Source organism: Carcharodon carcharias, chromosome 16 (genome assembly GCF_017639515.1).
Source record: "Carcharodon carcharias isolate sCarCar2 chromosome 16, sCarCar2.pri, whole genome shotgun sequence".
Taxonomy (NCBI): Eukaryota; Metazoa; Chordata; class Chondrichthyes; order Lamniformes; family Lamnidae; genus Carcharodon; species Carcharodon carcharias.
Window position 1 is genome coordinate 73074056 of NC_054482.1, and position 24648 is coordinate 73098703.

The 24648-nt window shown below is 41.6% G+C and overlaps 1 protein-coding gene and 1 long non-coding RNA gene across 2 annotated transcripts in view; both read left to right on the forward strand.

Annotated features, from left to right (window-relative positions):
• Positions 1–16813: 16813 nt before the first annotated feature.
• Positions 16814–20676, forward strand: cdkn2c (cyclin-dependent kinase inhibitor 2C (p18, inhibits CDK4)). The gene is made up of 2 exons (XM_041208284.1): positions 16814–17849; positions 20184–20676. The coding sequence occupies exons 1-2, from the start codon at positions 17712–17714 to the stop codon at positions 20529–20531; spliced, it is 486 nt and encodes a 161-aa protein (XP_041064218.1). The 5' UTR covers positions 16814–17711; the 3' UTR covers positions 20532–20676.
• Positions 20677–22987: 2311 nt separating this feature from the next.
• Positions 22988–24648, forward strand: part of LOC121289468 — a 135304-nt gene continuing 133643 nt past the window's right edge. Inside the window, exon 1 of the long non-coding RNA XR_005945570.1 lies at positions 22988–23235. This is a non-coding gene — a long non-coding RNA (uncharacterized LOC121289468). The remainder of the gene's footprint in view (positions 23236–24648) is intronic.

Genomic DNA, 24648 nt, shown 5'->3' on the forward strand with positions numbered 1-24648 from the left:
CAAAACTTTCAAACAGGCACCAGGCACTTGGTGGTGGGGAACACGGCCTTTCCCGTCAGATCCTTCATGCATACACAGAGTTGAAAATAGTACGCATGGCACAGGTTTGGGTGGCAGCCCCAAGAGCAGACACTGTTGCCACATGGGTGAAATGCAACACGCCAACAACAATCAAGTTTCAACACTTAATTAATGATCTAGAGGCATGGAGCCCATTCAATGCTGTCACAGGGGTGGGCCACGAGGCATCAGTGACACCTGATATGGAGGCAGGTGCCAAAGGTCTAACAAACCTGCATTCAATCCTGCCATGCCCTCTACAAAAGGCACCACAGAACTCCAGAAAGGGCACTTGCTCCAGATTGGACTCCTTCATCCTGAAGGCTGACCAGTGCACAATCCTGGAACCCCTCGAGATTGGCAGGTGTTCAATATCCAGGAATTCCTAAAGGCTGACCAGTGTTGACCAGTGTGTGCATGTATTGCTTCCTCTATTAAGAAGACTGACAAGCGTCATGGGGAGCCAGATCCAGCACACCAGTCATTAGATGCTGGAAAGGCTTGCAGACCTGCATATCAGCACCATGTGCATAGGCTCAACGTGGTAGCAACAAGTTGAGAGGGAGACAAGGCGCCTGGAGTCCCCACCAGGTCCCCATCCTTCTCAGGTCAACAGAGAGGTATGTGGCCCTTGTAAGAGAGGAGGAGCAGTGAGGGAAGGAGGTTTAGTTTTAGTTTCCTGGTTCACTGGGTCTGTTTCTGGTAAAGGTGGGGCCTGTACAAGCTGGATGGGTTGCACCTGAACCAGAACAGGACCAACATCCTTGCGGGGAGGTTTGCTAGTGCTATTGAGGGGGGTTTAAACTAATTTGGCAGGGGGATGGGATACAGAATGGAGGTACAGTCAGGGGTGATGCACAGCCAAATATAGATGAGCAAATATAGAACTGTTAAGGTACAAGGGAATAATGCAAAGCTGGATTGCATCTATTTTAACCAAGGAGTCTTACAAGTAAGGCAGATGAAAATTGATAGTTGATTAACACATGGGAATATGCTATTGTTGCTATCACAGAGGCAGGACTGACAGCTCAATATTCCAGGGTATAGATCTTCAGGCGTGACGGCAAGGTGTAAGGAGCCAATTACTGCAGTAAGGAGGGATGGTATCTTAGAAGGTTCCTCAAATGAGGCTATGTGGGTAGAACTTAAAAACAAAAAGGGGGCAATCACTTTGCCGGGAGTGTACTATAGGCCTCCAAACAACCAGGGGGAGATAGAGGAGCAGATGTGTATGCAAATCTCAGAAGTGTAAAAATAATAGGGTAATAATACTAGGGGGTTTCAACTTCCCCAATATTAACTGGGATAGTCTTAGAGCGAAAGGCTTAGAGGGGACTGAATTCTTAAAGTATAAAGTGTCAGAGGGAGGTCATGCCTAACAAATTTGATTGAATTTTTTGAGGAGGTGACCAGGTGTGTAGATGAGGGTAGTGCAGTTGATGTAGTTTATATGGATTTCAGCAAAGCCTTTGACAAGGTCCCAAATGGGAGACTTATAAAGAAGGCAAATGCACATGGGATGCAGGGTAATTTGATAAGGTGGATTCAAAATTGGCTTAGTTTTAGGAGGCAGAGGGTGATGACAGAAGGATGCTTTAGTGACTGGAAGCCAGTGTCCAGTGACATACCACAGGGATCTGTGCTGGGTCTCCTATTATTTGTCATTTATATAAATGACATAGATGACTACGTGGGGGGTAGGATTAGTAAGTTTGTAGATGACACAAAGATTGGCCAGGTAGTTAACAGTGAGGTTGAGTGTCTTGGGCTACAGGAAGATATAGATGGGATGGTCGATTGGGCAGATAAGTGGCAGATGAAATTGAACCCTGAAAAGTGTGAGGTGATACACTTTGGAAGGAGTAATTTGACAAGGAAGTATTCAATGAACGGCATGACACTAGGAAGTTCTGAGGAAGAAAGGGACCTTGGCGTGTGTGTCCACAGATCTTTGAAGGCAGAGGGGCACGTTAGTGGGGTGGTGTAATAGGCATATGGGACACTTGCCTTTATCAGCGAAGGCATAGATTACAAAAGTAGGGAGGTCATGTTGGAATTGTATAGAACCTTAGTGAGGCCACAGCTGGAGTACTGTGTGTAGGTCTGGCTGCCACATTATAGGAAGGATGTGATTGCACTGAAAGGGGGGAGAGGAGATTCACCAGGATGTTGCCTGAGATGAAACATTTAAGTTATGAAGAAAGATTAGATAGACTTGGGCTGTTTTCGTTGGAGCACAGAAGACTGAGGGGTAACCCGATCGAGGTGTACAAGATTATGAGGGGCATGGACAGGGTGGGTAGGGAGCAACTGTTCCCCTTAGTTGAAGGGTCAGTCACAAGGGGACATAAGTTCAAAGTGAGGGGCAGGAGGTGTAGGGGGGATGTGAGGAAAAGCTTTTTTACCCAGAGGGAGGTGATGGTCTGGAATGCACTGCCTGGGAGGGTGGTGGAGGCAGGTTGCCTCACATCCTTTAAAAAGTACCTGGGTGAGCACTTGGCACATCATAACATTCAAGGCTATGGGCCAAGTGCTGGTAAATGGGATTAGGTAGATAGGTCAGGTGTTTCTCACGTGTCAGTGCAGACTCAACGGGCCGAAGGGCCTCTTCTGCACTGATTCTGTGTGTTTCTGTGATATCCAGGAGAGCGTTTTGAGCCAGCATGTAGAAAGTCCTACAAGAGAAGGGGTGATACTGGACCTAATCTTAGGGAATGAAACCAGGCAAGTGGTAGAAGTGTCAGTGGGGTGAGCATTTCAGGGATAGTGACTATAACTCTGTATGATCTAAGGTAGTTATGTAAAAGGACAAAGGTGGATTGGGAATAAAGGTCCTGAATTGGGAGATGGCCAATAAGACAGGATCTGGCCAAAGTAGACTGGGAGCAGCTACTTGTGGGAAAGTCTACATCAGACCAATGTGAGTCATTCAAAATGGAAATAGTGAGAGTTCAGGGCCAACATGTTCCTGTAGAGGTGAATGGCAGGACCAAGTCCAGGGAACCCTGGATGTCAAGGAATATAGATGAATGGATAAGGAAAAAAAAGGAGGCTTATGGCAAATACAGAGAGCTAAGAACAGTGGAAGCCCTTGAGGAGTATAGAAAGTGTAGGGGGATGCTTAAAAAAAAGTTACGAAAGCAATTAGAGGGGGCATGATAAAACACTGGCGGGCAAGATAAAGGAAAATCCTAAGGCATTGTATAAATATATTAAGGGCAAGAGGATAACTAGAGAAAGAGTAGGGCCCATTAGGGACTAAAGTGGCATCTGCATGTGGAGCCAGAGGACATAGGTAAGGTTTTAAATGATTACTTTTCATCTGTGTTCACTATAGAGAAGGACGATATAGGTGTAGAAATCAGGGAGGGGGACTGTGATATACTTGAACAAATTAGCATTGAAAGGGAAGTGGTATTAGCGGTTTTAGCTGGCTTAAAAGTGGATAAATACCCAGGCCCAGATGAGATGTATCCCAGGCTGCTGTGGAAGGCAAGGGAGGAGATTGCAGGGGCTCTGACACTAATTTTCAAATCCTCTCTGGCCACAGGAGGATGTCAGAGGACTGGAGGACAGCGAATGTGGTACCATTATTCAAGAAGGGTAGTAGGGATAAACCAGGTAATTACAGGCCAGTGAGTCTAACATCAGTGGTAAGGAAACTATTGGAAAAAATTCTGAGGGACAGGATTAATCTCCACTTGGAGGGGCAGGGATCAATCAGGGATAGTTAACATGGCTTTGTCAGGGGGAGATCATGTCTAACAAATTTGATTGAGTTTTTCAAGGAGGTGACTAGTTGTGTAGATGAGGGTAGTGTAGTTGATGTAGTCTACATGGACTTCAGTAAGGCTTTTGACAAGGTATCGCATGGGAGAATGGTCAAGAAGGTAAGAGCTCATGGGATCCAGGGCAATTTGGCAAATTGGATCCAAAATTTGCTTTGTGGCAGGAACCAGAGAGTGATGGTCAAAGGTTGTTTTTGCGATTGGAAGCTTGTGACGAATGGTGTACCGCAGGGATCGGTGCAGAGTCCCTTGCTGTTTGTCGTGTGCATTAATGATTTTGACGTGAATGTAGGATGTGCGATCAATAAGTTCGCAGGTGACACGAAAATTGGTGGTGTCGTAAATAGTGAGGAGAAAAGCCAGGTGGGCTGGTAAGATGGGTAGAGCAGTGGTAAATGGAATTTAATCCTGAGAAGTGTGAGTGATGCATATTGGGAGGACTAACATGATAAGGTAATACACAATGAATGATAGGACCCTAGGAAGTACAGAGGATCAGAGGGACCTTGGTGTACATGTCCATAGATCCCTGAAGGCAGCAGCACAGGTAGATAAGGTGGTTAAGAAGGCATATGGGATACTTGTCTTTATTAGCCGAGACATGGAATATAAGAGCAGGGAGGTTATGTTGGAGCTGTATAAAACGCTTGTTAGGTCACAGGTGGAATACTGTGTGCAATTCTGGTCGCCACACTATAGGAAGGATGTGATTACACTGGAGAGGGAGCGGAGAAGGTTCACCAGGATGTTGCCTGGGCTGGAGCATTTCAGCTATGAAGACAAACTGGATAGGCTAGGGTCCTTTTCCTTAGAGCACAGAAGGCTGAGGGAGGGCCTGATAAAGGTATACAAAATTACAAGGGGCATAGATGAGGTACATAGGAAGAAATTTTCCCCCTTAGCGGAGGTGTCAATAACCTGGGGGTATAGATTTAAGGTAAGGGGCAGGAGGTTTAGAGGGGATTTGAGGAAATATTTTTTCACCCAGAGGGTCGTTGGAATCTGGAATACACTGTGGGGGTGGTAGAGGCAGGAACCCTCACAACATTTAAGAAATATTTAGATGAGCACTTGAAACGTCATAGCATACAGGGCTACAGGCCAAGTGCTGGAAAATGGGATTAGAATAGATAGGTGCTTGATGGCTGGCAGGGACATGATGGGCTGTTTCTGTGCTGTATAACTCTATGTCTCGATGACCCTTGCACAGCTTGGGGCTTCTTTCAGTGTGCGCTGGGTGTGGACAGCGGTTTCTTAGCTCCTTTACTAGTGATCTCTAGTAGCCGTGACTACTGTCAGGTAGGGGTCCTGCACATGATGACATTCTCAACAGGCCAGGGCCCTACAGGCCTCAGGCAGCCAGTGGACGACAGGCAAAGTCATCCCAGTTCACTGAGCAGCCTGATCATCAGCCTGCCTCCACTCCAGCTGCAAGCACAGGCGTGGTATCTCATAGAAGCACTCATAAACCCAACAAAAAGAGCACACAATGGGTTCATAGGTGTTGGAACTTGGAACATGTTAAGATCAGATATGGTGTTTCCAATAAATGTATTTCACTGTTACTGGTGTTGATCATTTATGCATTTATTGCTGCCTTGTAGCCTGCACCCTTAATCCCTCAATGGGCTCCTAGTGTAGGGGTAGTTTGAATTTAGTCAGCACCTCAGCTATGTCAGCATGGTGTAGCTGGGCACTAAACGATGGTGTGCAATATGAAGGAGGCGATATCCATGCAAAGTGAGGGTGAATCTTTAATACATAGGTATTGGAAGGTATCCTGAGGGGTCTTGACAGGGTGGATGTGGAAGGATGTTTCCTCTTGTAGGACTAGGAGCCATTGCTTAAAAATAAGGGTTCACCCATTTCAGATAGAAGTGAGGAGAAATTTTTCCTCTCAGAGAGTTGTGTGTCTTTGCAACCCTCTTTCTCAAAAGATGGTGGAAGCAAAATCTTTGAATATTTTTAAGGCAGAGGTAGATACTTGATAAGCAATGGGGCGAAAGATTATTGGAGGTAGGCGGGAATGTGGAGTAGAGATTACGATCAGATGAGCCACGGTCTTATTGGATGGTGGAGCAGGCTCAAGGGGCTCAGTGGCCTACTCCTGCTCCTAATTCATATGTTCATATATGTTCCTATCATAGATGCAGGAAGCGGGCATGAAGAAATTGCTCTGAGCCTTCTTTGCGCATCTCTCAATGCCCTTTGCCTCCGGGGCTAATCGTGCTAACTCGCCTGCTCAGCCGCCTCCTAAACGCCCTCTTTTTGGATGAGGAATGGCAATCAACTGTATCCTTCTAATGCAAAGATTTCCCCATCTGCAGTGCTAGGTTATTGCAAAGCACAGCAGACCACAATGATACAAGAGACCCTCACTGGGGAATCCTACAGGGCTCCATTGGATCAGTCTAGGCACCGGAATCTTACCTTTTGCAGACCAATGGCCTGCTGGAGGGTTGATCAGGTTGAACTATAACAGACATCCCTTGGTGAGAGCCCATCACCACAATCAGCTCCCAACGTTGCTGAGAGTCCACCAGCAGACTAATCTCCCCATGCTGCCTAGAGTCTGCCAGCAGACTAATCTCCACTCTTTGCCACAGCCTCTTTTCCCCTCTCTTCCACCTAAGATCAAAGGCAAATCAAGGCAACCCACAATCTGACAATGGCTGTCTTCAACAGGTGGAACTGAGGCCTTGCCTTGGTGCCACCAACTTTAACCATGGGGATCTGACAGTCCGTGACCCCCCCCCCCCCCCCCCCCCCCCCCCCCGCACAGCTCATTAGGTCCCTGACGCTACATTAAGTTGCTCACAATTGCATGTAAATTAGTCTAAAATACCTGCTCAATGAGCTCAATTGCCATTTTACATAGTGGCAACACAGCCTTGGAGATTTTGTGCCGCTGGTAGAATGTGGGACCAACCTCACAATGTCATGATTCCAATCCAGTCTCCTTTTGATTCTCCGGTGCCTCCCCACCCTGGCTCCCAACCCCCACCCATTAAATTCCACCCCCAAAAGTCTCACCATTACTATGTGCTACCTTCAATGAGGCTGCGATGGGGAAGAGACTATCACCCACCTCCTTTTGGAATGTGCCCTTTCCAAAGGTCTGGAAAGAGATGTAATGGCTTTTGTCAAAGTTCACCCTGAGCAGCTCTGTAATGCAGGACTCTTCTTCATGGGCTGTTCCCAGGATGCACATCGAGACAACCAAAGACTGCTTCTGAAGGACTATCAACTTGATCTTTGATCCACCTGAAACTCATTGATCTTCTAGTGCAAAGAGCTGTCCAGGACCGAGTGGTGCAAGTTGGCATATTCCAAGGTCCAGGACTACATGCTGAAGGATGCACTAATGCTTAGGGCAGCAGCCAAAAAGGTTAATTGGAGAAAGGCCACATTCTGAGGCCTTCCCGTCATAGTACACCAAGGGGCTGGAAACCCATGTAGAACTCCTCCAGCTGTAAGCACCAGAGAATGTTTTGACATGAAATGTATGTTGTAAATATAATATATATTTATCTGATGTGCTGTCAAATACATCCTGATCTTATCGCTTTGAAATCATCAAGATTGTAATAAGCTGCACAAGTACACTCATTCACTTTCCAGGTGGAACTGAACAACAAATGAGCTTTTATTCAGATGAGACAATATCAAGTTTAAATAGCCACCTGAACTACTGCTTAAATACACTTCTGTTTTCCTGGTCAGTTGTCTGAGCTCCGGGAAACTTTCACTGTACAAGTTACATTTAGAGCAGAGTTACAAGCAATCTGAAAATACCTCATTAACCTCTTCTTAAGATGTTAATTGTGCCAATAAGTACCCATCCACATATAATAAATCCATGGATTTAATGTGCATTTGTTGCCAGCATCCACATATGTCTCCTATAAACCCAGAAAGTGGGTGCATTAGAGCTGCGTTGCATCACACTCCAGAAATCAAGGGCAGAATTTTGCTGTCGGTTAGCAGTGGGCAGGGCCCGCTTGCCAACATGTAAAATGACGTGGGATAATGTTGAGCAGAACCCCCAGTGTCATCCCGCCCCATTTAAATTTTCAGGAAGGCAGGACACAGCAAAATCAACTGTGCGCCCGCCGACCTGTCAATGGCCAATTGAGGCCATTGACATGGTCATTTAAACAATTAAAGGCCCTGCCAATCCAACCTTAATGTTGGCAGGCAGGCCAGGAATCCCGGCGACAAATAGAAAATACATGAAACCTCATCCACCGACGGGATGAAGTTTCATGCAGGGTTCTAAAAAGCTTAAAGTTTTACTGTAATTTATGAATATGTCCCCCTCATGTGACAATGTCACATGAGGGGGACATGTTAGGGATTTTTTTTCTATTTTTCAAAGTGGAAGCGATCTCCCTGAGGCAGCACTTAGCCTCAGGGAGATGTGCGCTCTTTTATGCGCATGTGCGAAAGAGCGCACTCTCACTTTTGGGGAATCCCCCGCCAGAGAAGCGGGCCCCGCCGCCATTTTACGGGCCAATTAAGGCTCGCCCAGCATGATGTCTGGCAGGAAGCGCTATGCGCTCCCTGCGCGGGGGGGGGAGGTCCCTAAAATCAAGCGTGCGCTTTTTCGCGCATGCGCATGAAAGAGTGCACTCATCTCCTTGAGGCTAAGTGCTGCCTCAAGGAGATCAGCTCTACTTTCAACAATATTAAAAATAGAGAAAAAAAATTTCCCTTTCATGTCCCCTAATGTGACAATGTCACATAAGTTGGGACACGTCCATGATTTATACAAAAACTTTATTAAATTTTAAAAAAACCTACATGAAACTTCATCCCGCCCGTGGATGAGGTTTTATGCTTTTTCTAATTTGCGCTGGGGCTCCTGGCCTGCCCGCCAACCTTAAGGTTGGACGGGCAGGTCCATTAATTAGTTTAATTAGTTTAATTATTCTGACAATGGCCTCAATTGGCCATTGAAAAGTCAGCGGGCGCGCAGCTGAATTTGCTGCGCTCTGCCTACTGGAAAATTTAAATGGGGTGCGGTGGCGTCAGGGGTTCCGCCCACCATCACCGCACGTGGTTTTATGTGTCGGTGAGCCCCCAACTTGCCGATGGGAAAATCCTGCCCTAAGTCCGGAAATGGACGAGATGTAAAACAAGGTTGCAGATGCATGTGCTAATTTGTTTATTTTAAAAAGCGTTAACTGTCTTCCTCAGAAGGGCAGCCTAAATGCTGATCATTGGCTTTCATCTCTCCTTCCAACACCCCTTTCCTCCAGCCCGACATCCCAGCTCACACCCTTTGTTGTTCTAAATCTCGACTAATGTATGCCCTCACCCTTTGTCTGTCCGGCAGTTGATGGAATGACTACAGTTATCACCGTACTGTGCTCTGCAAATCTGTCCCAAATGCTTTGGCCTTCTTTTGTCTCTCTCCATCTTCAAAACCTCCTTGACCGCAATTTTAGTATCATCCCCTAACCCTTTTCCCAATTCCTGCTTGGTGTCTGACTAATTTGGATGGATTATATAAGGGTAAGTTGATGTCAAAAGCAAGAATATGAATGGCTCTTTAACACAAAGAAGCTAATCAGTCTGCAGTCCAAAATTCCAGTAACATAGCTACTGTGCCAATATAGACTTTTAAATTCTAAGACAAAATGTCACCAGTAATGTGAAATGATCCCTTTTAGCTGCATCCTTTGATCCAGTTTAAATCCTATTTAGCTAGCTTTATGCTTGTATCAGAAGACTTAAAATACACAGAATCAGTAATATTAAATTTTCACTTCCTATCTGGATCTGTATTGTACAATTCAAAACCAGGCCATGATTCCCAATTGATCTCTGATCCTGCTATTACTTAAAAGCAGTGATTCAATTTGAGTTAGTTAATAAAACATACTGAATCTTGACTTTATGCCTCGTTGCCTCCATCCCATAATTATTGACTCCATCTCATAACATTTTTGGTGCTGCTAGCTTGTGTGATTTTGGCCTTCAAACTGCTATTTGTTGATTCTATAGTGCTTTAACCAACTCAGTATAGAGGTACTTGATCACATTCACAAAGAAAAGTTTGAATAATTAAATATTGGCTTTATGGAGTCCTTACTTTACATAGGTAACATTAAATAAGATCAATGGTGTTGCAATATTTTACTAGTATTCAATACATCTGAGAACTACAGTATTATTATGGCACAGTAAATCATTTTAAAATTGATGCAATGCTGCATAAATGCAGTGGTCAGGATTCAGTTACATTTTATTAAATAAGATTAATATGCTGATAATATTTTAGTGAAATAGTAGGACTGCACTGACAATGGTAATTCTCAAGGGCAGTTAGGGATGGGCTAAAATATTGGCCTTGCCAATGATACCCACCTTTGCGAATGAATAAAAAAAATGAAGCAGCCTGAAAAATCAAGGCTAGGAGCTCAAGGAGAGACAGCATTTTTTTTTATTCATGGGACGTGGGCATCGCTGGCTAGGCCAGCATTTATTGCCCATCCCTAATTGCCCTTGAGAAACTGAGTGGTTTCTTAGGCCAATTGTAGTTGTAGTGGTAATGACACTGGCCAAGTAATTCAGAAGTCCAGGCTAATGCTCGAGGTACACAGATTCATATCCCACCATGGCAGCTGTGGAATTTAAGTTCAATTAATATATCTGGAACATAAAGCTAGTCACAGTAGTGGTGACCATGAAACTATCAACAATTGTTGCAAATCCCTTCTGGTTCACTAATGTCCTTTAGGGAAGGAAATGTGCTATCTTTACCTGATCTGGTCTATATATGATTCCAGACCACAACAATGTGGTTGATTCTTAACTGCCCTCTGAAATGGCCTAGAAAGCCACTCAGTTTAACGGCAATTAGGCTTGGGCAACAAATGCTGGCCTTGCTTGTGATACCCACGTCCCGTGTAAAAATTTTAAAAAAGGATATGAAAATCCTCAGTCCATCCTGCCATTGCAGTGCAAAATGATGACATTCTCTCCTGACCCCATTGAAGTATATAGTGTCAGGATAGGATCATTTCTTTATTATTCCTGATGGATGTTCCAGTATACCTTTAATCATATTTTGGATGTCCACCAGAGGAAGGAGTAGGAAGTCATCAGCCCTATAGCCAGTGCCAATGATCATAAAAAATTTCTAAGACTGTTGTAATCATAAGGGACTTGAAAATAATTATTCTGTCAGTATATTGAACATGAGGTGGGTTCTATAACTGCTGCTCAAAGGGCAAGTTCATCTCAAATTGTTCAGTATTAAGAGTTTTTAAGGTCCCTGCATGGGATTTACTTTCCCAGCCTCTTCAACATCACTGACCGACAGTAAACATGCCATCTGGGTTGGTACCTGGCATATATGAGCCCAACCTGATTCCTTGATATTGTGTCATACTTCTGATAATCTTACACTGGGAATGAACCTCTTGCCCCATGGGAATTAAAAGCAAATATATTCCAAGCAATCCCCAATCACATTATTGAAAATTGACATAGAAAAGACCGGCCAGCAACAGGAAGAGGGAATGGACATAACCAGGCTGAAGCCAATGGAGATTTAGAAATTTCTAAAGGGAAATGGAAGTGGTGAGAATTATTCTACAGAGGAGTATGGGGCTTGCCTGCTCTATAAATATTTTTTGATACTTCAACTGATTCATTTATCAAGTTTGAAGCTCCATAGGAATTTTCAACAGATTGCAAAATAAATTTACATATATACGTAAAAAGTACAGATCATCTTTTTACACAGTACTCAATACGACCTAGTCATAAAATTCAAATTGTGCAGAGAAATAATTTTCTTGGAAACTTTTCTGTCAAATCATGTGAAACCTTCAGTAATAAATTGTAAAGGTAAATCTTCAGTAAATTATTTTTTTTTAAGAAAAGACAATTGCTTTATATAATTCTATAAAGGATACAGCCTGGTGCTGCACCTAATTGCTGTTTGGGGCCTACTTATGGCACCATTGACAGATTTCTTCACTTTTTATTTTAAATTTAGAATACATCCATTATTTCTAAGATAAGAACTGGTTTAGTTTTTTTAAAAATCTAATTTAAACAGCTTTCCAAGTGGCTCTGCAAGCATTCCTAGAAAGAATGTGTTTCCCTGTGTCACCAAACATGGAAAAAAAGGTTGACACAATATCCTAAACAAATGCCAAATGACGGCAATTGTTTTACTTCCAAAAAGCAAAAAAGCATCAGTTTAACATTCTTTCTGGTAACCCAACTAAAAGTGCTGCAGTTTTTTGGGTTCTGGGAGTAAATTTTAAAACCATACCAATGATTAACCTCATGTTCCATTCATAACAAATCAACTTAACAAGCTACTGTTAAATAATCTTTATTCATTCAGCTCTGCTTATGGACACAACATAAATGAAAAAGGGAAAGATACTCTATAGATGCACACTGAACTTTGAAATGACAAATATTTTGTAAGATGCAGTCTGTTTTTGCAACCATCTCATGTAGTCAACTGTATGTTCCTGTGCAGGATTGGGCCTAGCCTGAGTCATAGAAGTCACAGTTCACAGCGTGGTGCCGTACAGAATTGTTTGATAATTGTACACTGTCATAATTTTACATTGCCTTTTTATATGTGAACCTGAAGTGTGGGCTCAGTACTTTTAAATTGTGAGTGGGAAACATCAGTATTAGGCCACTATTTGGACGACTGATGATACAACTGACTGCAGTATATCTATATCTGTTTATTCATGTATATCCACAATTCTAGAGTTTAAACCTATTTGTTGGCCAAATTGTTTTCTCAGCAGAAACACTGCTGCTAATTGTTAGATGCTAATAGGAGTTGTTAAATCCCTACGTCAATGGAAATAACAAATAACAATGAAATAAGAATGGTAGTGGTGAACTGGACCTATCTGACCACTTTAAATCCTGATTAAAAGCTCAATAAAATCCTGAGAATGAATTGCATGAGCAAACTAAAGAACCATTAGGTGGTATTCAAAAATCTGAACTCATTGAAAGCAATCTGGTGAGTTTCCCTATTGCTCAGTTGTCCAATATGGAATTGATTGTTACATTCTAGATAGGGCCCAGATTTAATCCCCAGTCTATAATCAGTAGTGGATTTTAACTGAGATGGCAGTATGGAATGCTACAATTAGGCTACAGAAGGAAAGAAAGCAGTCAGTGTTTTTGCTCCTGATAGCCATCCAACCCTGATCTAAAGTACATGTGCAGGTACCTAAAGGAACCATCACTGAATTTGATGGAAGTGTTTTTTATGGTTGAATAACCAGCTGGTCTACAGCAAAGGCCATGGGCACTGTCAACATCCCAATAACATCCCGGCTGTACCACTGAAGACTTGTGCTTCAGTGCTAGATGCACCCCTAGCCAACCTACTCCTGTACAGGTTAGAACAATATGCAAAATTGCTCAGGTATGTCTTGTCCACAAAAAGCAGGACAAATCCAATATGGTCAATTACTGCTCCATCAGTCTATTCTCAATCATCAGCAAAATGATGGGAAGTAACATTGACAGTGCTATTAAATGACACTTACTCAGCAATAACCTGCTCACCAATGCTCAGTTTGGGTTCTACCAGGGACACACAGCTTCTGTCCTGATACAACCTTGGTTCAAACATGGACAAAAGAGCTGAATTCCAGAGATGAGATGAGAGCGATTACCCTTCACATCAAGGCAATACTTGACTGAGTGTGGCATCAGGGAGTCCAAAGAAAATTGATGTCAATGGGGAATGTGGAAAGCTCTCCACTGGTTGGAGTCATATCCAGCACAAAGGAAGATGGCTGTTGGTGGCCAATCATCTCAGCCCCAGGACATCACTGCAGGAGTTCCTCAGGATGGTGTCCTGGGCCCAAACATTTTCAACTGCTTCATCAATGACTTTCCTTCCATCATAAGGTCAGAAGTGGGAATGTTTACCAATGATTGCCAATGTTCAGCACTATTTGCAACTTCTGATACTGAAGCAGTCCGTGACCACCAGTAAGACCTGAACAACATTTGGCTGATAAGTGGCAAGTAACATTCACGCCACAGGAGTGCCAGGCAATGACCATCTCCAACAAATTAGAAGCAAACAATCTCCTTTTGATGTTCATCGGCACTACCTTCGCTGAATACTCCACCATCAACATCCTGGGAGTTATCATCGACCAGAAGCTTAACTGGAGTAGCTATATAAATACTGTGGCTACAAGAGTAGGCCAGAGACTGGGATTTTACCTCATGAGTCTTCAAATCCTGTCCACAATCTACAAGGCATAAGTCAGGAATGCAATGGAAGACTCTCCGCATGCCTGCTTGAGTACAGTTCTAACATCACTCAAGATGCCTGACACGATCTAAGACAAGGCAGCCCATTTGACCAGTATCCAAGCCATCACCTTTAACCTTCACTCCCTCCACCAACGGCACACAGTGGCAACAGTGTGTACCATCTACAAGATGCGCTGCAGCAACTCGCCAAGGCTCCTTCAACAGCACCTTCTGAACCTGTGGCCTTCGCCACCTACAAGAACAAAAGCAGCGTGGACCTGTAACTGCTCACCAAAGTCACATATTGCCATTCATTCACTGTCATTAGGTCAAAATCCTGAATTGTCTTCCTAACCAGCAATGTGGGTGTACCTAAACTGCACAGACTGCAGCAGTTTGAGAAGGCAGCTTATCACCATTCTTTCAAGAGCAATTAGAGATGTGCAGCATTCACCTGCCATGAACAAATATAAAATATTCACACGTTAAAAATAGTTATTTTGTACAGCACGAGAGGACCATTGATGTCCAAAGAAACATGCACCAATCAAGGGTTAGCATCTTCAAGTTATTAGGGAAGAAACATGGTATAAAAAGAAAGAAAAATAAAATTTCAAAAATCATAGTTTCAATGGCACTGCCTCTGTTATAAGAAGCTTTCATTCAAGGTACTGTCATAGCAATTTGTGATTGAAGGGATATGACATTGAAGATGAGAATTCAGGGTTTTGACCCAGATGAGGAGAGGATGTTTTCTCTTGTGGGAGAATCTGGAACTAGGGGTCACCATTTATAAATAAGGAGTCGCTCATTTAAGACAGGGATGAGGAGAATTCTGATTCTGAGATACAAGGCAGGATTTCCCAGTCGGCAAATGGTGGGGGGGGGGGGGGGGGGGGGGCTTGCCGACACATAAAATGACGTTGGGTGGATCTGCGGCCGTTGACAAAGTACTTAACATAATTAATGGACCTGCCCATCCAACCTTAAGGTTGGCAGGCAGGTCAGGAGCCCTGGCGGGCTTCAGAGAAAGCATGAAACCTCATCCACGGGCGGAATGAGGTTTCATGTAGGTTTTTAAAAATTTAATAAAAGTGTAACTAAAAGTGATGAACATGTCCCAACTCATGTGACAGTGTCACATGAGGGGACATGTCAGGGAAATTTTATTTTTCTATTTTTAACATTTTTTAATGTGGAGCCAATCTCCCTGAGGCAGCACTTAGCCTCAGGGAGATGAGTGAGCTCTTTTGCGTGCATGCGTACGAAAGAGTGCACTCTCAGCTCAGGGAATCCTGCCCCCCCCACCCCCCCACTGCCTGCACAGGGAGTGCATAGCGCTTCCTGGCAGATGTCATGCTGGGCGGGCCTTAATTGGCCTGCCCACGTAAAATGGTGGTGCAGCCCCCACATGCCCGCTCCTGAACTCCCCCCCCCTACTGGGGCAAAATTCTGCCAACGGATTCACTGCCTGAAAGGGTGGTAGAGGCAGAAACCCTCATAACATTTAAGAAGTATTTGGATGTGCACTTGCGATGCCATAAGCATACAAGGCTACAGGCCTAGTGCTGGAAAATGGGTTTATAATAGTTAGGTACTTGTTTGACTGGCACAGACTCAACAGGCCGAAGGGCCTTTTTCTGTGCTGTAGACCTCTATGACTCTATGAGAATTATTTTCTCTCAGAGGGTTGTGAGTCTTTGGAACTCTCCTCCCCAAAAGGAAGCAGAGTCTGAATATTTTTAAGGCAGAGCTAGATAGATTCTTGTTTAACAAGGGGTGGATGGTTATTGGGGGTAGGCAGGAATGTGGGGTTGAGGTTACATTCAGATCAGCCATGATTTTATTGAATGGTGGAGCAGGCTCGAGGGGGCGAGTGGCCTACTCCGGCTCTTAATTCGTAAGATGCACTCGTTGGTCATCTCACGTTTAATTGGCCAGTCCCTCTAGAAAAGGTTGCTGCTCTTTCAGTTTTGTTGACTTGGCCCTCAGGTCTGATTCCGTGCGAGGGTAACGCGTTTCATATCTGATTTGAATATAGCATTCATACTTTAAAAAACTTTTTCCTGAGTCTAAATTCTCGTTGCTTCACACCAGTGTACAGCGCCTAATTTAGATGGGGTATGGTCCTGATACTGTTATACATACATGTAATGATTTGCAGGATACCATCTTGAATACATATTCAGTTCAGCTACGTCAGGCATGGCTGAACTCGCTCCTGCAATGACAGCTGCTTAAGGGACCGAGCACATCGCGCCGTTTACTCAACTTGTCATTTTCGACAGATCTTGTTTGCATTTACAAAAGCTGGCACCTGGATTGAGGAACGGAGCGCGTTAGTCTTGAGGGCATTTTGCCTGATAACCCTCCAGTTCTGATACACCAAAGGCCCGGACGAGAAATCTCTGGTCTGACCTTCCCATGCAAAATGCAAATCAGTAGGTTAATAAATGGAGTGGGAGTAGGGATTGGCTCTTTCAATTTACATTGTACAATTTTAAATTCGTCCGCGTCCGTTAGTGGGAATCCGTCAGCTACAAATATAACGGAGACACCAGAGCAGAGAGCCCAGGGGGAGCGATCACCGAGAGCTGAAAACCCGGAGAGAGAATCCACGCACTGGGCTGAGCTTCCAGCTTTAAACCGTAGCTGCCATTTCCGTTACGACGCAGAGTGTGGGCGGCACTGGCAGAAGCCGAGAAGCGCTCATTTTTAAAATTTGATGATGTCAATAAGTTTTTTTCCCCCAAAAAGTGCTGTAAGCGATCAACAATTACGGAACCGCCAGTATTTTCATAAGGAGAAAAACGGCCAAGGACAACTGTTGCAAGGACAACTGCGCGAATCCTGTGACTGGATCACAACGGCTAGTTTAAATGTGAACATTTGCACATTAACCAGGCAGTAGCAAGTTACTTTCCTGTTTCATCCGAGCACAGTATCGCAATAGGCAGCAGCTGCCTTCCAAGCCCGGGATTGGAGATGTCAAAGCTGGCGGACCCACTTTCTTTGAACGGAACAGCTTCATGGCATTTTTCTGCAATTTAATTTGACTGAAAGAGTAAGTGGAACCCAAAAAAAGAAATCTATGAATCAGCCGGAGTTTGCTGCTGAGAGCAGCCTTTCATTTACAGTGAAGTAACAGTTGCAAAATGGGCGGGAAAACTGCAAAACATTCAAATATTGCATCTCTATCGGGGATACAGTAACTGATTCAACTGTTGTATTTTCCGACATTATTTTGAGATTTTTTTTACAATTGTGAAGGTGAGATACTAACTATCCACGCAGTGGCTGAGAAGAAGAGAATAGTATTTTGATTTTTTTATGCTTTGGGGTAACATGGGGCAAATCACTTGAAAATGTTAACTTTGAGATAGCCAAACTATCCCTGGACTTGTATCACGTGTATTATATTGATGGGAAAAAAGGGGCGGACCGGGTAACGTCATTACTAGGGATCACACATCAATTACAATAGTTAGTAAATACTATACTACAGAGCGGGACTACATTCTTCATCTCCACCATACCTGTTGGCGTCTGTGCTTATCGGATTTCGACATTTTTGAAGTATTAATAATGGAAACAGCTGATGGATCAGACGGTGACAAATTAACAAGCGCTGCAGCCAAAGGAGACTCGAAAGAAGTCAATACTTTGCTAGAAAACGGAGTGAAAGTGGGTGCAATCAATAAGTTTGGCAGAACTGCACTTCAGGTTAGTCTAATTATTCTGTTTTTCTATCCTACAAATTGCATTTTCGTCTTTAAGAAAAAATCTCCCCTGTACTATAATGCATATTTTATTTTCTAAAAACAATAATGTGCACCTATTTTCGTCTCAATGTGTTACTATGGATCAGACAGCAGTAGATATAGTGACGCATTGCTGAAATGGCCATTGAATTTCACCTTTGGTTAAAAATAGACGCATTTTACTTTGATGACAATGCTAATTGACAGTAGGATTCTCTGCGAGTATCTTTTGGGTCATGCGATTTTCCCACTTCTGAAGGTGAAATTCTCAGAAATAATAAAAAAAAGTTCACGTTTTTAGTTGTATGATGCTTAGAGAAATCCAGAAGGATTGCAACGTGGACTGTCTTGGATAGCACGTTTTTATTTTGTAGTGTACATCATTTGGATGCATGCAATGTTTCAGATCATGGCCGTGCATTAACCGGTTTTCAAATAACTGAAGCACTGACAAGAATACAACATTGCAAAAGTGACACTGATTCAAAGCCTTTCAGTAAATAAGTATTAATGTTCTCAAGTAAGCAAAAACATCCGATAATTAGCAAACGAAGGCAATTGAGTTTTGAACAAATGCGTTTTAGTGACATTGGGTTCATTACCATATTTTAGAAAACATACCATCAATGTTTTAGGCATGATAAATAATGAATAATCCCATGCTAGTTTAATTAACGGTACATTGCACAGAATGCATAAATTGATTTATATACTTTCACTTCTCTTCGTTACGATCATGCATTGTTTTTCTACAAAAATATATATTTATATTTGTGTAATTTATATATGCATATAAAGGTTATTGGCCTCGCCAGCGACGCCCACGCCCCAAGAACGAATAAAACAAATTGTATTATCAACTTTCTGATGGTAGCAAATTTCAGGTTAGATTCATTCATTCAGAATTAAGCAACAGCTAATATGTAACTCTGGATGGTGGAAATTACTTGAAAGCAAAATAAGGAAGTAGTTTACTGCATTAAAAACAGTTTACAATAAATTGATTAATTTGCTTATATACTTGCATGAAATGTTTAACTAAAGTGCAACAAACTACGGTATTTTATTGGAATTAAAATCTATTTTTGTCATAGGTTTGAATGGATTCTATGAAAAGTAGATATTGGTTAAAACCAGTTGGGGTACTGAGTTTAAATCCGGTGTTTACTGCTCCACTGTGTCAATCGCAGTGAAATTAATACAGCTATGATTCGACAACTGATAAAAATGAAGCTCTCCAATGAAATGATAAAGTAGCTACTATTTTATTTTAAACACCAATATACGATTCAGTATTTTCGACTACTCCGTTTGATATTTCATCTCGAACAGCACACAATAAATTAATACTTTATAAAAAAAACATTATGTCGTTACCATTAATTTGACATGTTGATACTCATTTGTTGGAACGACAGTATTAGCCAACATTTAAAGTCTCAGTAAATAAACAATATATTTTATAATGTTCGTATTTTACCTGCTTCATATTAACTTTTAAACCAACCCCCTGCCCACCCCGAATTACTTCTTAACACTTGCAAGATAGGACACCAGCTCGTCCTGCTGATTTAAAATAATGGTTTTCTTTTTTGCATCATATAAATATTTATTGTTTTAGAAAGTGATTTTTTAAATTAAAACGTCGATTGTACTAAACGTTGTGAAAATAGGAATTTGTGATTTGTTTATGCATTACTGTCTTGCCTCTCGAAATACTTGTGGTTTACCTCGAATCGCGTTTTAAGTGTGCATTGAAAAGATACAATATCGTAAAACGTTTTGATTCAAATTAATTAATTAAATCCTCTAATGCCTCTATAGATAACTAGAAAATGTCTGTACACAAAATTTCGTTTTCTTTCGTATCGATTCGTAGTAAGTATTTTCTTTTGGAAAGTGTTCAGATAAAATGTAGAAACAAATTAGTCCAATCATTGCTAAACGACAGTTGTGGAGAAACGCCGTCCCGAATTTCGTTAAATCAGATGTTAGTTGGAAATGTTTAAGGTGCAGCAGCTGCTATTCACTCACTCTGCTATTCGCTATACTAAAAAAAAACAAACGATGAGAAAATGTGATTGTATGTTTGTTGCATTATGTGTGATTAACAGAGTTGAACATTGCTTTAGATTTTAAAATAACCTTGTAGAGATAAAAATGTCAGTCTGGCGCTGCGACTTTTAATCCTGCAATGTTAAAGTTTGGCGATTTTTAGATGTGTATGATGGTACACTCTTGAATTTCACGTTTTCTTTCTTTCACACGCTTTCCATCCACCTTTCTATATTTGCAGGTGATGCAAATGGGTAATACTATAATAGCCAAATCACTGCTGAAAGCTGGAGCTAAACCAAACCAGCAGGATCGCGGCGGATTCACACCAGCTCACGATGCGGCTCGGGAAGGCTTTCTAGACACTTTGAAAACCTTGGTGGACTTTGGGGCAAACGTGAATATTGAAAATTCTGAGGGCAATTTGCCCATCCATCTTGCTGCACAGGAAGGCCACACCGATGTAATTATTTTTTTGGCAAAGAAATCAAACCTCACACATAAAAATAAAATGGGACAAACTCCCTATGAGCTAGCCCGGATGTACAAGAGGACGGAGACAGTGCAATGGATGGAACAGAATCTATAGAACAAACGTGATAAGCAAGTGCAGTCTTATAGTATTTATTGTAATTGTCAGCTAACACATATACATTTGTTTATTAGTTTCCATTATTTGTAATTCTATATAAAAAGTACTTTATTTCCTCGTCTGTGTTCAATGCCTGTGTGTGTGTGTGTTGAGTGGGGTGGGGTTGGGGGGGGGATGCTGGCATCGAGTGCTATTTTTCTTACCATGTTGCTAAATTTGCTTTGTATGTTGCAAATTAGTATTAAAATAGAATCTGGTGAATATTATTGTTTGACGTTCCATCGGTCATTAAGGACAAGGTTTAATGCCACAATGTGTAATATTTGACATAAAATTGTTACATGAAACAATGAAGCTAACACGAAGGATAATTTGCATTGATTGCATTAGTCGCTTGAGACCAGTCTTGTGCCCTTATGCAGTTTTTGAACATTTGCCTTTCTGGGCAACACAGCTGTTTTAATATTCATATAAACGATTGTATTTCTGCATTATTTTAAATGCCTAATACTTCGTGTTTGTTTCATTTGATTTTGTGTATCTTTTATTTTAAGTGGACTGGTATGGAAACATTGTTTTTGCTTGTCTTGCTAAGAGATGGCAGAGATGGAGCTGAAAAACATTATTTAAAGTTTTGGTTTGTTTTAATGAAAATTAAGTTATAAGCTTTTTATTTACTCGATGTAAATATTGCATTGCTTTCATGGTATTAAAATGTATCAAAATAGGCTATATAATTTATAAAAGATTTAACTGTCTCTTGATTTCAATAAATGCTTCCTTGTAATTGTAAAAAAAATCTATTTTAATGCTGTGAATGGCGTTGTGTTTCCTGAATTAATTTATTTTACTACTGTGGCAGGTAACATAAAAGGTACAATTTAACGCGTAGCTCTCTCTACAAATCACATCACATCGTATAATAAAAGGTGTTTTTATAATAGGTCTGAACAGTAGAGCGTGTCATTCAAAAATAACTATGTGTGGAATAAAAAAAGTTTATCTTGATAACTGCTCCGTAATTTATTAACATGGTTGAATTGTCGTGTGCGTTACTAATATTGTTACAATTGGCAGATTACGTTTTCTGTAGTTCAAGTTTAATAGTGACCAATAATTTCAAGCCATGAAAAAGCTTGAAATAGAGATGGAAATCTTTTCCACACTATAAATTCACATCACGCAGTTCAATTTTTAAACAAATTAGCATTTCGACATTTAAATGTGGTTTCACTTAGATTATTTTATCGAAAAGAACCTTTGAACTTTATTAAACAAAATTATTTCATCTTTGTGGTGGGACAGGTAAATATTTTGAGGAAAAGTCTTAAAGAACGATGTTTACTAAAAGTTGGAGTTTGTCACTTTAATAAATAGCAAGGCTCTTCTATTTCAATTGACAGCAATGCTTGACGAAGTATTATTGAAACAAGTATTCGGATAATCTCACAAATGCTGTAAGGCAATTTACAGCACGTTAGTAGATGTAAATATATAAATTCTAACCTACCAATTATATAAAATCCAAAGGTTTCCTGGCAGTTTGTATAATATCGTGTATATGCAATATACAAAGACATTCCTGACGCTATTTGGAAAAAAATAGGGTCAATTTATTTTTATGGCAGTTTGTTCAAACTACAGTATTTGCTTCCCATAAAATACAAGTTTATTGAAGATATCTTTTATGAGGAATTGTAATATCGTAACTGTAGCACATCGGAAAAATGAAACATCTATTTTGTAATTGAAATCTTAAAATTAAATGAATGGGATAAAATGCTGTCGATATGTTGCGGTGATAAATTGAAGTTTAAATTAATCATCGCGGTGTGTAAGTGAAAGTGATTCGAAATGTGGAAACAGGAAAACTGTTACAATATGAATACGGAGAATATGTTTACATGCCTGCAGTAACAATATTCAGATACTGCTGTAAGCCCATATTTCTGTAAAGGAACTAAGGACATCATCCTGCAATTTGCCTCAAGTTTCTCAACGTATATTTTAAAAAATCTGGGAGCTGTGTTCAAAAAAAAACCGCAACTGCTGAAATATAAAAAAAACCGTTATAATTTGTGCCGAGTTTCTTTTCCTCTTTTTTGCCTTTGAATATTTTAAATATTTTTCCCGCCGCCCACTTGGGTCGTCAATTCCCCAGTTCAAATGTTTGATTTTTCGGTGAAACTTTCGGAATCTTTTATTGCAAATTTGATTTCGAAAAAAAACGCTGAAATGAAAGGGAAAAACGTCCAATTTCACCACACCTCCCGGCGTCCTACGTGAAACGTTGTGCTTCCTGTTGCAAAAGTGTCCGCAAAACTAAATTAAGTTAACGTTGTATTTTTTAATAAAATTAGACTTTGGATTAACATCTTAAAGATATATTGACAAATATTAATACTGTGCTGATTCTTCAGTCCAGAAACCGCTTGGCTGAGCGCTGGGCGAGTGAGGTGACGTTTCGGATGCACTGGGTCATATTGAAACTGTGTCAAATCTTCTCGTCACTTCAAAGTGAAGGAAAAGACTTGAATATCGGTATTACAACTAAAGCATCGTAAATTGAAAGAATCTGCTCACTGCAAGAGGACAACTGCTGACAGTTTGTGATGACCTGAGTGAGAGAAACCCGTCCCTGACTCAAGTCACTTCCTCTCCCACTGGCCGCTCCGTCAAGGCAGAAAACATACAAATGAAGGTTTGTTCACTCTAACAAAACAGCAGTCGCGTAATCACAAAATGAAGTAAGCAAATATTATCACCACTAAAACCTCCCAGAGGTATGCTTTAAATCCCGATTTTCAACTTAATGGGTGCTGATTTTCCCAGAGAGTTGAAGTTTAGTTTTGTGATAATAACTGTGCAGCAGTATTGTCCAATATGTTAACATGTGGCTAATTAGAAATCCAAAAGCTGCTTATCACGTTTTTGATTTCTAAATTTACAAAATGAATAGCCATACGATCTCAATACACGTATTCGCAGGGCGGATGCACGCGTCTACCTACGTGCACTATAACCTTTTTGTGGGCTTATTGGTAAAATGGGAAGACAACAGCAGAGTGCCTTTTTTAATGTGTATGCCTCATTTCCTTAGTTACTGCTTATTGGTTGCTAAAATGGTCTGTTGTACAGGTGAGAATGCCAGATTTCAGCATCATGGAAACGTCAATAATTTTGTGGAGAGGGGAGCTGTGATCCCGGTTAGTTTGGCCGATTAGCGTAACCCTTCAGACCGTCTGAAGCAAGTATTCCCGACCAGTAACCAGCAGCAGCATGGCAAACGACCAATGAATATCTTTGAATGGTAAATGTGGGGCTGACGCTCCTGGGAGTCAACATTCTCAGTAATCTCTCCCATAAAGTTAAAAGTATCACTCCTAACTGCTCGACAAAAACAACAGAAGCTACACTAGCATGTTCTGTGTCTGATAAATTTATGTCACAATTCCAAACTTTGGTGCAAGGGAGTGCAAAATTTCGCACTGAATGGCGGTGTTAAGTAAATATACACTCAATGTAAGGAGTTTTCTATTAAAATTAGTGTTTTTAAAAAATTCATTCATGGGATATTAGCATCACGGTGCGGGCGCGCATTGAAATCACGCTCCTGGAGGGCGCCACTGGATCCTGAGATTTTTAAAATGCAATGCAATTTTCAAAGGAAGGGTCGGGAACCCGCACGCCTCCAACTGACTGGTTGTTGAACTCATGATGAGCTCATTGACAGGCCTTCAGAGGAACAATTTTAAATTTTCAATTGGCAGGCACAGAGAAAATGCAGCTTCTGGGAGATCTCAAGTTGCAGCTGTCACGAACACAGCAGGGAACCATGAGGGCAAATGGGTGCACACTTAAGAAGCGGAGAATAATGCTCAGCTGCTCGACCAGTGGCACAGAGTTGCCATCCATGGTACTGAGAGGCTTACATTTCTAAGCAATGAGTGGGAGAACTCCTGAGAGGGGTTTGAGGCTGCTGGCATCATTCGGACAGCAGAGGAAGCCCCAGTGAACGAATGAGCGAGCTGAGACAGCTGCAGGCTACCGGACAGACTACCTTTTGGACAGGGTAACGGGGAGGAGCTTCGGGTCAGGAGGCAGTCAGAGGAAC

What these genes read in the sequence shown, in the direction of transcription:
- cdkn2c (XM_041208284.1), top strand. Translation starts at nt 17,712, where the DNA reads ATGGAAACAGCTGATGGATCAGACGGTGACAAATTAACAAGCGCTGCA. An exon ending in TTGGCAGAACTGCACTTCAG is followed by an intron (nt 17,850 to 20,183) that starts GTTAGTCTAATT and finishes CTATATTTGCAG; the next exon opens with GTGATGCAAATGGGTAATAC.